This window comes from Phyllobates terribilis, unplaced genomic scaffold (assembly GCF_046119375.1).
Source record: "Phyllobates terribilis strain yellow unplaced genomic scaffold, ASM4611937v1 Scaffold_5__5_contigs__length_657084704, whole genome shotgun sequence".
NCBI classification, from domain to species: domain Eukaryota; kingdom Metazoa; phylum Chordata; class Amphibia; order Anura; family Dendrobatidae; genus Phyllobates; species Phyllobates terribilis.
Window position 1 is genome coordinate 7279274 of NW_027362765.1, and position 13182 is coordinate 7292455.

The 13182-nt window shown below is 53.7% G+C and overlaps 2 protein-coding genes across 2 annotated transcripts in view; both read right to left on the reverse strand.

Annotated features, from left to right (window-relative positions):
• The window catches only part of LOC141270824 (uncharacterized), a 42330-nt gene extending 38762 nt beyond the window's left edge, over positions 1 to 3568 (reverse strand). Inside the window, exons 1-2 of the mRNA XM_073680926.1 lie at positions 3436 to 3568; positions 3254 to 3351 (exon numbers count right to left, since the gene is read on the reverse strand). Of these exons, the coding sequence (XP_073537027.1) occupies positions 3254 to 3351; positions 3436 to 3568 (231 nt within the window). The remainder of the gene's footprint in view (positions 1 to 3253; positions 3352 to 3435) is intronic.
• Positions 3559 to 4106, reverse strand: LOC141271733 (oocyte zinc finger protein XlCOF29-like). The gene is made up of 2 exons (XM_073681829.1): positions 3952 to 4106; positions 3559 to 3822 (listed from the first exon to the last, which is right to left on the reverse strand). Exons 1-2 carry the CDS (start codon positions 4027 to 4029, stop codon positions 3598 to 3600), a joined length of 303 nt encoding a protein of 100 aa, XP_073537930.1. The 5' UTR covers positions 4030 to 4106; the 3' UTR covers positions 3559 to 3597.
• Positions 4107 to 13182: the final 9076 nt, after the last annotated feature.

The following is a 13182-nucleotide window of genomic DNA, read 5'->3' on the forward strand; positions in this document are numbered from 1 at the left end:
AACCAGATTACCATCAAAAATAAGTACCCCATGCCTCTCATCTCGGAGCTGTTTGACAGTCTAAAAGGTGCGAAGATCTTCACTTAGCTCGATCTTCGTGGGGCGTACAATCTGGTCCAGATTCGCCAGGTAGACGAGTGGAAGACGGCATTCAACACTCGGGATGGTCAGTACGAGTACCGCGTGATGCCCTTCGGTCTCTGTAATGCTCCAGCAGTCTTCCAGGAGTTAGTGAATGACATCATCCGAGATCTCCTGTATTCCCGCGTGGTGGTGTGCCTGAACGATATCTTGGTGTTCTCCCCTGATCTCCCTCTCACCGGAGGGATGTTCGTCAGGTACTGCTGAGGCTCCAGAAGAATCGTCTGTATGCTAAGTAGGAGAAATGCCTCTTTGAGCAGACCTCCCTACCATTTTTGGGGTATATCATCTCTGAGACCGGACTGCGGATGGATCCCGAGAAGGTGTCAGCTGTCTTAAAGTGGCCCCGACCTGAGGGGTTTAAGGATATTCAGTGGTTTCTGGGATTCGCTAACTATTACCGCCTCTTCATTCCTTATTTCTCCTCCCGGACTGCTCCCATCTCTGCTCTCACCCATAAAGGAGCAATTCCCAGGGAATGGACTTCCGAGGCAGAAAGTGCCTTTGTTTCTCTTAATCAAGCCTTCTCCTCCGCTCCTGTGCTACATCGTCCAGATTGCAATAAACAGTTCTTCCTGGAGGTTGACGCCACTTCCTCCGGGACCGGAGCAGTGCTCACCCAGAAATCCTCGTCCGGGCGAATGGTAACCTGCGGCTTCTTCTCCAAACTCTTTTCTTTGTCCGAGCTTAATTACTCCATAGGAAATCGAGAACTGATGGCCATCAAATTAGCGCTGGAGGAGTGGTGCTACTTGCACTCGGTGGTCATCTACACGGACCATAAAAACCTCGCTTACTTGCAGACCGCCCAAAGATTAAATCCGGGCCGGGTCAGATGGTCTTTGCTCGTTTCAGCTTCACTCTCCATTTCCACCCGGCAGACAAGAATATTAAAGCTGAAGCTCTATTCCGCTCTTTTCTGTCTACCGATCAAGAGGAGGAGCCTCTACACATCATTGACCCCTCCAGTATAATGACCGTTGCTCCGTTTGACCTGTCTCATCTACCTCCTGGTAAGACCTTTGTAGCGGCTCAGGATCGGAAGAGGGTCTTACTCTGGGGGCATTCGGCCAAACTGGCTGGTCATGCCGGCCAGAGGAAGACGCTTCTGCTCATTGCCAGATATTATTGGTGGCCCACCCTGCACAAGGATGTTTCAGATTTTGTCGTGGCCTGTTCCTCCTGTGCCTGTAACAAGATACCTAGGCACCTCCCAGCTGGTCGTCTTCTTCCTCTACCCGTGCCTTCTGCTCCTTGGCAACACATTGCTATGGACTTCATCACTGATCTTCCGGTATCTGTCATTTCTACCGTCATATGGGTGGTCGCTGACCGCTTCTCCAAGATGGCTCACTTCATTCCTTTGCCTGGTCTTCCGTCCGCATCGGTGCTGGCTAAGGACTTCATCCGTCACATCTTTCGTCTCCAAGGCTTACCCCTCCACATTGTCTCAGACAGAGGAGTTCAGTTCACTTCTCGCTTCTGGAGAGCCACGTGCAAGCTGCTGGATGTCTCTTTGGACTTTTCTTCAGCCTATCATCCTCAGTCCAATGGAACGTATTAATCAGATCCTTACCAGTTTTCTTCGGCACTTTGTCAACGCTCATCATAGCGATTGGGTAGAACTTCTGCCTTGGGCCGAGTTTTCTTATAACAACCATGTGAGCGAGTCCGCTGCTAAGTCTCCGTTTTTTGCGTTTACGGTTGACACCCCCGAATTCCGTTTCCCATCTCTTCTTCAGTGGACAATCCTGCCGCGGAATCTCTCGTCAGTGAATTTGAGACACTTGATCCGCGCTTCTTCAGTCCTCCGAACGGATGAAGAAGCATGCTGATAAGAGACGTCTGGATCCACCTCTATTTCATCCGGGAGACAAGATCTGGCTTTCCTCCAAATATGTCCGTCTCAAGATACCATCATACAAGTTGGGCCCGGGTTTTATCGGTCCTTTCTAGATTCTGAACCAAATAAATCCAGTGGCGTACAAGCTGAAACTCCCTGCCTCCTTACGGATTCCCAATTCCTTTCATGTGTCTCTCCTCAAGCCTATTGTGCTTAATCCTTTCTCTGACGATCCAGGTACCACTCCAGCTCCAGTCTCCGCTGAGGACGTCTTTGAGGTAGAGAATATTTTGGCCATCAAGAGGGTAAGAGGAAAGAATTTCTTTCTTGTGGATTGGAAGGGGTTTGGTCCTGAGGAGAGGTCTTGGGAGCCCAGGGAGAACATTCATGCTCCTTGTCTTCTAGAAAAATTTCTTGCGAGCCTAAAGAAGATGTGGCATAGAGGAGGGGGTACTGTAGCGTCTCTGCCTCCTGCTGGGCAGAGACGCCGATCCCCTCACCACCGCGGTCCCGGTCCGGCGTCTTCCGGCTCCCCTGCTGCATCTGCATGGGGTGTGTGCACCACACGCAGTTCTCCACGCACTGTTCTTTGGGCGCACGTGCGTGAGCTCTTTCCCTCTTAAAGGGGCCACGCGATCAGTCCTAAAAAGAGTCCCCGGCCAATGGCCGGAGGACTGTTCCTATATTAGGCACCTCCTCCAAAATTGTGGTGCCTGTGCAAGGTTATTGTTTGTGTGCTAACACTCTCCTCAGCCCTCAGGTTCCAGTGCCCGCCTGCCTATCAGCCGTGCCCGCCAGCCTGTCTATCAGCCGTGCCCGCCTGCTTGTCTACCCGCATCACCTGCCTGTCTACCAGCCGTGCTCATCTGCTGTGCCTGTCGGCTTCGGCCATCAGTCCCGTGGGAGTCGCCTGCTCTCACACAAGGTCGGTCCCAGAGTGGCACCTGGTTCACCTTCCCGGTCCCTCCTTGGTTCACGGAGTCGACTAAGCCGCCATGTGGCCAGGGTCGGTTAAGGTAGGCACTTAGTTACGCCCCTCTGGTCCCTCCTTGTATCACAGCACAGAGGTTTCACCACCCGGATCCGTAACAGTCACAGACAGATGGAGAATTCACATCTATGATCAGCTCTAATCCTGCCATCTCCACCATTCTCATTACACAAGTATAAAACATATAACACTGGTGGATAAAACAAGACTGAGCACAAGACCATCACAGGCGTCTACACATCATAGGGGAGATCTCATGACACATTCTCTCCATCTACCTGATGATCCTGAGGAACATCGGGATCTTCAGGTTTACAGTCCTGTGGAAGAAGAGGACGAGGACATCTCTCTGGTGTTGTCCTCTCACTAGATAGATCTGAAGGAAACACATACAGGGACTGAATTCATTCTTTACATACAGATAATTATAGGCCATGTGTATTTAGTTCTGTCTTATTACCTGTTGATGTCAGGGGCTGGGGAACCTCCATCTTGATGTCCCTGTACAGATGTTGGTGTCCTTCTAAATACTCCCACTCCTCCATGGAGAAATAGACAGCGACATCCTGACATCTTATAGAAGCCTGACACATACAATGACACCGTTACTCCCCCGATCCCTTCACAGCGTTACTGTATAAAGTCCCAGCATTCCCAGCAGTGTCACCTCTCCAGTCAGCAGCTCAATCATCTTGTAGGTGAGTTCTAGGATCTTCTGGTCATTGATGTCCTCATGTATCAGGGGGTGAGGTGGAGGCCTTGTGATTGGGCTCAGGGGTCTTCCCCATTCCTCAGACACATGAACCTGACAGCACTCACTAGAGGTCTTCTTCACTACTGTGTAATCCTGGTTATGGAGAGACACATTAATAAATCTCCCTCCAGACATTTCCAGAGTCCTCACCTCTCCAGTTCTGTCCATCTGTTATTCCCATAGACAAGAATGATGTAATGTGACGTCATCAGAATCTCTCACCTCTCCAGTAAGACGGAAGAGGATCTCTAGGGTCAGATGCAATATCCTCTCCGCCATCTTGTCCCTGTCCATATCCATGCTTAATGGATGAAGCAGAAAAATGTTCTTATTTAGAGGATTCGATTTTGTAGAGACCTTAAATAGGAAGATGATGAGCCGATGTAAATTCATAAAAATCTTGTGTAATAATACAATCACTGGAGATAATAAGGGAAACATATGAGATTTACTATTTTATACTATTTAGTTTTCTTCTTTACATCTAGTAATAAAACCTTTATATTTTAGGCCACAGACAACAAGCAGTTTCTTCCTTGGAGTCTGTAGCTGAATACCTTTCTCATAGACTCATCTTCCTTATTGCTAATTCTCGTCTTATTTACCGACACTGGAATCAGCATTAGCAATACTGCAGGAGATATTCATAACAAGTGACATGAGAAATAACTACTTCATCATGAGGACGACATCTTCATCTTCTACTACGGCTCTAGAAACATATTGGGCCAGAGTCCTGTCACCCACTACATCACCATCAGCCGTCTATATGAATGTTTCCCGTCTTCCCCGGGCTCTACCATGTTAGATCTCAGGTCTGATTCACACACAGAAATTTGAGACATTTATAAAAGCTTGTTTGTAAGAACACCAAGACAGGAGGTATTTGATGCCAAATTCTCCATATACAATGTATTTTTTCTCTCTGGATATGATAGGATTTTTTTAGCATTTTCATGTAGGTTTCCATATATTACATGAAAAACACCCCAAAAAAATACAGTTGGGGATGGAGGTACTGGGGGAACATTATACAGAGTGTGGGTGGATGGCGGTACTAGGGGAACAGTATACTGTGTGTAGGGGCCAAGAAAGGGGCACTGTACTATGGGAGCAATACATGATTCCTTCACAAAAACACCCCAAATATAACATTTTTTAAGCTAAAGTGTCTAAACAGACTTTCTTTCAGATCCATATAGGGGCACTTTTCCGTGTTTGTCATGTCAGAACTGTTGGAGGATTATTAGAGGTGATAGTTTTCCCACCAATTAGAAGGGACACCTGTGGAAATTGGTGTTTTTTTTACCAGCTACAGTTCTGATGTGATTTACTCGGTAAAGTGCCCTTGTGGTAAAGTGGACAAACGTCACGATCAATGAAATCAGCCTGAAGGAACATCGTCCTCTATTCAGCTCTATGAATCTAGGATGAAATCCACTGCAGCCACTGCAAGAAAAAGAATGAGGAAGAGCAGACGTTTGGGGAGACCACCGTGGCCAGACATTTCTCGGAGATGGTGATAAAAGTTCTGATCTCACATGGTCGGTGTTAGAAGAAACGACCGCAGCGGATTCACAATCACAACAGCTGTAAACTTCTACTGAGACGAGTTCTAGATTTACTCCCTGGAATCACTTTCTCCCAAAGGGTTAAATGACGTCTGTAACGTCAACGTCTTTCTATGAAGCTTCTTCTCTGAACTTTATTCCTCAGTTGTCTGTCGGGAAGTTTTTTCTAAAAAAATATTTTTGTGTGTTTTTTTTTCTTTTAGTTTACTGGGTTAGTAATAGACGCTTCTCCAATACTAACTCTTGGGACTGATACCAGCTGAGAATACACAACTGATGTAAACCCAAAAAATATTACCCCGGTTGCCAACATACCAGTGCAATTGGGAAGAAGACGGCAAAGTGCCAAAATTTTTCGCATCTAATGTGATTTGCAAATTCTGGGGCTGCTGCGGACTGGTATTTTTTGGCTGGAAGGGGCCAATATCCATGAACCTTGCCAGCAGGATAATATCAGCCCCCAGCTGTCTGCTTTACCTTAGCCGGTTATCAAAAATAGGGGGGGGGGGGGGGGGACTCCACATCATTTTTTTTAATTCATTATTTATTTAATAGGTTTAAAAAAGGTGAAATACACCCTTTAGTGCCACATGGAAGGCACTAAAGGGTGCAACTTTGTAATATTTAGGGGGAGGGAGCGGACATTAATCTAAGCATTCACTCCTATTAACAACTCTCCTTGAACAACCGTACTTTCTGAGGACAGTGGGCCGGGCATCGCATCACTTCTGTAAGACCCAATAACTAGTGATCAGTGAATGGTCTTTGGATAAGGGGTTAACCAAGTACGCTCGAGCATAACTGAGTATCTTTGGAGTGCTCGTATATCATGTTCGAGTCCCTGTGCCTGCATGATGTGCGGCTGTTAGACAGCCTCAACACATGCAGGGATTGCCTGTTTGTTAGGGAATCCTCACGTGTTGAAGCTGTTTAACAGCCGCAAATCATGCAAACGCAGGGATGCGAACATGATATACGAGCACTCCGATGATACTCAGTTATGCTCGAGCGTGCTCGGTTAACCCCTTATCGGAGCACGTTCCCTCATCACTACCGATAACAAGATGCGGCCGGCCAATCACAGTAATGCTAGTAGAAAACATGGCTACAGCACTACAGTGTATGGCAGGCAATGCCCGAATGTACAGGGTGGGCCATTTATATGGATACACCTAAATTAAATGGGAATGTTTGGTGATATCAACTTCCTGTTTGTGGCACATTAGTATATGGGAGGGAGAAAACTTTTCCAGATGGGTGGTGACCATGGTGGCCATTTTGAAGTCGGCCATTTTGGATCCAACTTTATTTTTTTCAATCGGAAGAGGGTCATGTGACACATCAGACTTATTGAGAATTTCATAAGAAAAACAATGGTGAGCTTGCTTTTAACGTAACTTTATTCTTTCATGAGTTATTTACAAGTTTATGACCACTTATAAAATGTGTTCAAAGTGCTGCCCATTGTGTTGGATTGTCAGTCAACCCTCTTCTCCCACTCTTGACACACTGATAGCAACACCGCAGATGAAATGCTAGCACAGGCTTCCAGGATCCGTTGTTTCAGATGCTGCACATCTCGTATCTTGATGGTATGGTGTGGTATATGGGGTACAAAGATAATGGGGCCATTCTTCATCAATGGAAACCTCAATGCCACTGGATATCTGAAATTGCTACATGATGATGTGTTGCCCTCTTTATGCACTGAAGATGACACGTTCCGTGAGTTTTTCCAACAAGATGGTGCACCACCACATTATGGGTGTCAGATCAGAGCATTCCTACATGAACAGTTTCCTGGAAAGTGGATTGGCTGTCATGGGCCAGTTGAATGGCCACTAAGGTCTCCCAATCTGACCCCCTTAGACTTTTATCTTTGGGGTCATCTGAAGGCAATTGTCTATGCTGTGAAGATACAAGATGTGCAGCTTCTGAAACAGCGGATACTGGAAGCCTGTGCTAGCATTTCTTCTGCGGTGTTGCTATCAGTGTGTCAAGAGTGGGAGAAGAGGGTTGCATGGACAATCCAACACAATGGGCAGCACTTTGAGCACATTTTATAAGTGGTCATAAACTTGTAAATAACTCATGAAAGAATAAAGTTACGTTAAAACCAAGCACACCATTGTTTTTCTTATGAAATTCTCAATAAGTCTGATGTGTCACATGACCCTCTTCCCATTGAAAAAAATAAAGTTGGATCCAAAATGGCCGACTTCAAAATGGCCACCATGGTCACCACCCATCTGGAAAAGTTTCCCCCTCCCATATACTAATGTGCCACAAACAGGAAGTTGATATCACCAACCATTCCCATTTAATTTAGGTGTATCCCTATAAATGGCCCAACCTGTATATTGGCTGCATAGCAGACACAAGACATACGAGAGGCGGTCTAGAACTCCCCCGATACTCGATCCAGTAATGGAGAGATATCACTACTATCTACATTACTGTGCTGGAGCTAGGAGAGGAACAATGGCGTTGTGTGAGGACTTCTCTGGGCTTCTGTCCTTCATCCTGCAGTCGTCTGAATGGATCTAATGTGGACGGGAACCAACTAAGCCGCATTCTGTCCACAGCTGTTACCTCACTGTTCACACCACACAGAGACCCCAAAAGAGTCTCCGTGCTGAAGGGGTTAATGCCACCTGCGCCCAGTAATGGGAGATCTCCACAACATACCTCCACCTGCAGAGCCGCCACCACATATATGGCTGCTCTGTGCGCACAGGAGCTGTGATGAGGTCACAGGAGGGGAGGAGTCAGGGGGTCACATGATCAGGGGCCTCAGTGGATGCAGGACTCTGCTGTGCTGGTTGTCATGGTGCTGGATGAGCTGAAGTTTATGTGTGGGGTCAGGAGGGGTTTACAGTGTGGATGTAGCAGAGCCGCGTGTGTACGAGGTGTACGGAGCGGAGCCGCGTGTGTACGAGGTGTACGGAGCAGAGCCGTGTGTGTACGAGGTGTACGGAGCGGAGCAGTGTGTGTACGAGGTGTACGGAGCAGAGCCGCGTGTGTACGAGGTGTACGGAGCGGAGCAGTGTGTGTACGAGGTGTACGGAGCAGAGCCGCGTGTGTACGAGGTGTACGGAGCAGAGCCGTGTGTGTACGAGGTGTACGGAGCGGAGCAGTGTGTGTACGAGGTGTACGGAGCAGAGCCGCGTGTGTACGAGGTGTACGGAGCAGAGCCGCGTGTACGAGGTGTACGGAGCAGAGCCGCGCGTGTACGAGGTGTACGGAGCGGAGCCGCGTGTGTACGAGGTGTACGGAGCGGAGCCGCGTGTGTACGAGGTGTACGGAGCGGAGCCGCGTGTGTACGAGGTGTACGGAGCAGAGCCGCGCGTGTACGAGGTGTACGGAGCAGAGCCGCGTGTGTACGAGGTGTACGGAGCAGAGCCGCGTGTGTACGAGGTGTACGGAGCAGAGCCGCGTGTACGAGGTGTACGGAGCAGAGCCGCGTGTGTACGAGGTGTACGGAGCAGAGCCGCGCGTGTACGGAGCGGAGCCGCGTGTGTACGAGGTGTACGGAGCGGAGCCGCGTGTGTACGAGGTGTACAGAGCGGAGCCACGCGTGTACGAGGTGTACGGAGCAGAGCCACGCGTGTACGAGGTGTACGGAGCAGAGCCGTGTGTGTACGAGGTGTACGGAGCAGAGCCGTGTGTGTACGAGGTGTACGGAGCAGAGCCGCGTGTGTACGAGGTGTATGGAGCAGAGCCGCACGTGTACCAAGTGTACGGAGCGGAGCCACGCGTGTACGAGGTGTACGGAGCGGAGCCGCGCGTGTACGAGGTGTACGGAGCAGAGCCGCGTGTGTACGAGGTGTACGGAGCAGAGCCGCGTGTGTACGAGGCGTAGGGAGCAGAGCCGCACGTGTACCAGGTGTACGGAGCGGAGCCACGCGTGTACGAGGTGTACGGAGCGGAGCCGCGTGTGTACGAGGTGTACGGAGCGGAGCCACGCGTGTACGAGGTGTACGGAGCAGAGCCGCGTGTGTACGAGGTGTACGGAGCAGAGCCGCGTGTGTACGAGGCGTAGGGAGCAGAGCCGCACGTGTACCAGGTGTACGGAGCGGAGCCACGCGTGTACGAGGTGTACGGAGCGGAGCCGCGTGTGTACGAGGTGTACGGAGCGGAGCCGCGTGTGTACAAGGTGTACGGAGCGGAGCCGCGTGTGTACGAGGTGTACGGAGCGGAGCCACGTGTGTACGAGGTGTACGGAGCAGAGCCACGTGTGTACGAGGTGTACGAAGCGGAGCCGCGTGTGTACGAGGTGTACGGAGCGGAGCCGCGCGTGTACGAGGTGTACGGAGCAGAGCCGCGTGTGTAAGAGGTGTACGGAGCGGAGCCGCGTGTGTACGGAGCGGAGAAGCGTGTGTACGAGGTTTACAGAGCGGAGCAACGTGTGTACGAGGTGTACGGAGCGGAGCCGCGTGTGTAAGAGGTGTACGGAGCGGAGCCGCGTGTGTACGAGGTGTACGGAGCGGAGCCGCACGTGTACGAGGCGTACGGAGCGGAGCAGCGCGCTTACGAGACGTACGGAGCGGAGCCGCGTGTGTACGAGGCGTACGGAGCGGAGCCGCGTGTGTACGAGGTGTACGGAGCGGAGCCGTGTGTACGAGGTGTGCGGAGCCGCGTGTACGAGGTGTACGGAGCAGAGTCGCGTGTGTACGAGGTGTACGGAGCGGAGCCGCATGTGTATGAGGTGTACGGAGCGGAGCCGCGTGTGTACGAGGTGTACGGAGCGGAGCCGCGTGTGTACGAGGTGTACGGAGCAGAGCCGCGTGTGCACGAGGTGTACGGAGCAGAGCCACACGTGTACAAGGTGTACGGAGCAGAGCCGCGTGTGTACGAGGTGTACGGAGCAGAGCCGCGTGTGTACGAGGCGTACGGAGCAGAGCCACACGTGTACCAGGTGTACGGAGCGGAGCCACGCGTGTACGAGGTGTACGGAGCGGAGCCACGTGTGTACGAGGTGTACAGAGCGGAGCCACGCGTGTACGAGGTGTACGGAGCAGAGCCACGCGTGTACGAGGTGTACGGAGCAGAGCCGCGTGTGTACGAGGTGTACGGAGCAGAGCCGCGTGTGTACGAGGCGTAGGGAGCAGAGCCGCACGTGTACCAGGTGTACGGAGCGGAGCCACGCGTGTACGAGGTGTACGGAGCGGAGCCGCGTGTGTACGAGGTGTACGGAGCGGAGCCGCGTGTGTACGAGGTGTACGGAGCGGAGCCACGTGTGTACGAGGTGTACGGAGCGGAGCCACGTGTGTACGAGGTGTACGAAGCGGAGCCGCGTGTGTACGAGCTGTACGAGGTGTACGGAGCGGAGCCGCGCGTGTACGAGGTGTACGGAGCAGAGCCGCGTGTGTACGAGGTGTACGGAGCGGAGCCGCGTGTGTAAGAGGTGTACGGAGCGGAGCCGCGTGTGTACGAGGTGTATGGAGCGGAGCCGCACGTGTACGAGGCGTACGGAGCGGAGCAGCGCGCTTACGAGACGTACGGAGCAGAGCCGCGTGTGTACGAGGCGTACGGAGCGGAGCTGCGTGTGTACGAGGTGTACGGAGCGGAGCCGTGTGTACGAGGTGTGCGGAGCCGTGTGTACGAGGTGTACGGAGCAGAGTCGCGTGTGTACGAGGTGTACGGAGCGGAGCCGCGTGTGTATGAGGTGTACGGAGCGGAGCCGCGTGTGTACGAGGTGTACGGAGCAGAGCCGCGTGTGCACGAGGTGTACGGAGCAGAGCCACACGTGTACAAGGTGTACGGAGCAGAGCCGCGTGTGTACGAGGTGTACGGAGCAGAGCCGCGTGTGTACGAGGCGTACGGAGCAGAGCCACACGTGTACCAGGTGTACGGAGCGGAGCCGTGTGTACGAGGTGTGCGGAGCCGCGTGTACGAGGTGTACGGAGCAGAGTCGCGTGTGTACGAGGTGTACGAAGCGGAGCCGCGTGTGTACGAGGTGTACGGAGCGGAGCCGCGCGTGTACGAGGTGTATGGAGCATAGCCGCGCGTGTACGAGGTGTACGGAGCGGAGCCGCGTGTGTAAGCGGTGTACGGAGCGGAGCCGCGTGTGTACGAGGTGTACGGAGCGGACCGCGTGTGTACGAGGTGTACGGAGCGGAGCCGCGTGTGTACGAGATGTACGGAGCGGAGCCACGCGTGTACGAGGCGTATGGAGCGGAGCCGCACGTGTACGAGGCGTACGGAGCGGAGCCGCACGTGTACGAGGCGTACGGAGCGGAGCCGCGCGCTTACGAGACGTACGGAGCGGAGCCGTGCGTGTACGAGACGTACGGAGCGGAGCCGTGCGTGTACGAGGCGTACGGAGCGGAGCCGCGTGTGTACGAGGTGTGCGGAGCCGCGTGTACGAGGTGTGCGGAGCCGCGTGTACGAGGTGTACGGAGCAGAGTCGCGTGTGTACGAGGTGTAGGGAGCGGAGCCGCGTGTGTATGAGGTGTACGGAGTGGAGCCGCGTGTGTACGAGGTGTACGGAGCAGAGCCGCGTGTGTACGAGGTGTACGGAGCAGAGCCACACGTGTACAAGGTGTACGGAGCAGAGCCGCGTGTGTACGAGGTGTACGCAGCAGAGCCGCGTGTGTACGAGGCGTACGGAGCAGAGCCACACGTGTACCAGGTGTACGGAGCGGAGCCACGCGTGTACCAGGTGTACGGAGCGGAGCCGCGTGTGTACGAGGTGTACGGAGCGGAGCCGCGTGTGTACAAGGTGTACGGAGCGGAGCCGCGTGTGTACGAGGTGTACGGAGCAGAGCCACGCGTGTACGAGGTGTACGGAGCGGAGCCACGTGTGTACGAGGTGTACGAAGCGGAGCCGCGTGTGTACGAGGTGTACGGAGCGGAGCCGCGCGTGTACGAGGTGTACGGAGCGGAGCCGCGCGTGTACGAGGTGTACGGAGCGGAGCCACGTGTGTAAGAGGTGTACGGAGCGGAGCCGCGCGTGTACGAGGTGTACGGAGCGGAGCCACGTGTGTAAGAGGTGTACGGAGCGGAGCCGCGTGTGTACGAGGTGTACGGAGCGGAGCCGCGTGTGTACGAGGTGTACGGAGCGGAGCCGCGTGTGTACGAGATGTACGGAGCGGAGCCGCGTGTGTACGAGATGTACGGAGCGGAGCCACGCGTGTACGAGGCGTACGGAGCGGAGCCGCACGTGTACGAGGCGTATGGAGCGGAGCCGCACGTGTACGAGGCGTAGGGAGCGGAGCCGCGCGCTTACGAGACGTACGGAGCGGAGCCGCGTGTGTACGAGGTGTACGGAGTGGAGCCACACGTGCACAAGGTGTACGGAACGGAGCCACACGTGTACGAGGTGTACGGAACGGAGCCGCACGTGTACGAGGTGTACGGAGCGGAGCCGCGTGTGTACGAGGTGTACGGAGCGGAGCCGCGTGTGTACGGAGCGGAGCCGCGTGTGTACGGAGCGGAGCCGCGTGTGTACGAGGTGAGCGGAGCCACGCGTGTACGAGGTGAGCGGAGCGGAGCCGCGTGTGTACGAGGTGTACGGAGCGGAGCCGCGCGTGTACGAGGTGTACGGAGCAGAGCCGCGTGTGTACGAGGTGTACGGAGCGGAGCCGCGCGTGTAGGAGGCGTACTGAGCGGAGCCGCGCGTGTAGGAGGCGTACGGAGCGGAGCCGCACGTGTAGGAGGCGTACGGAGCGGAGCCGCACGTGTACGAGGCGTACGGAGCGGAGCCGCGCGCTTACGAGACGTACGGAGCGGAGCTGCGCGTGTACGAGGCGTACGGAGCGGAGCCGAGTGTGTACGAGGTGTACGGAGCGGAGCCGCGTGTACGAGGTGTGCGGAGCCACGCGTGTACGAGGTGTACGGAGCAGAGTCGCGTGTGTACGAGGTGTACGGAGCGGAGCCG

What these genes read in the sequence shown, in the direction of transcription:
- LOC141271733 (XM_073681829.1), bottom strand. Translation starts at nt 4,029, where the DNA reads ATGGATATGGACAGGGACAAGATGGCGGAGAGGATATTGCATCTGACC. An exon ending in TCTTCCGTCTTACTGGAGAG is followed by an intron (nt 3,823 to 3,951) that starts GTGAGAGATTCT and finishes CTCCATAACCAG; the next exon opens with GATTACACAGTAGTGAAGAA.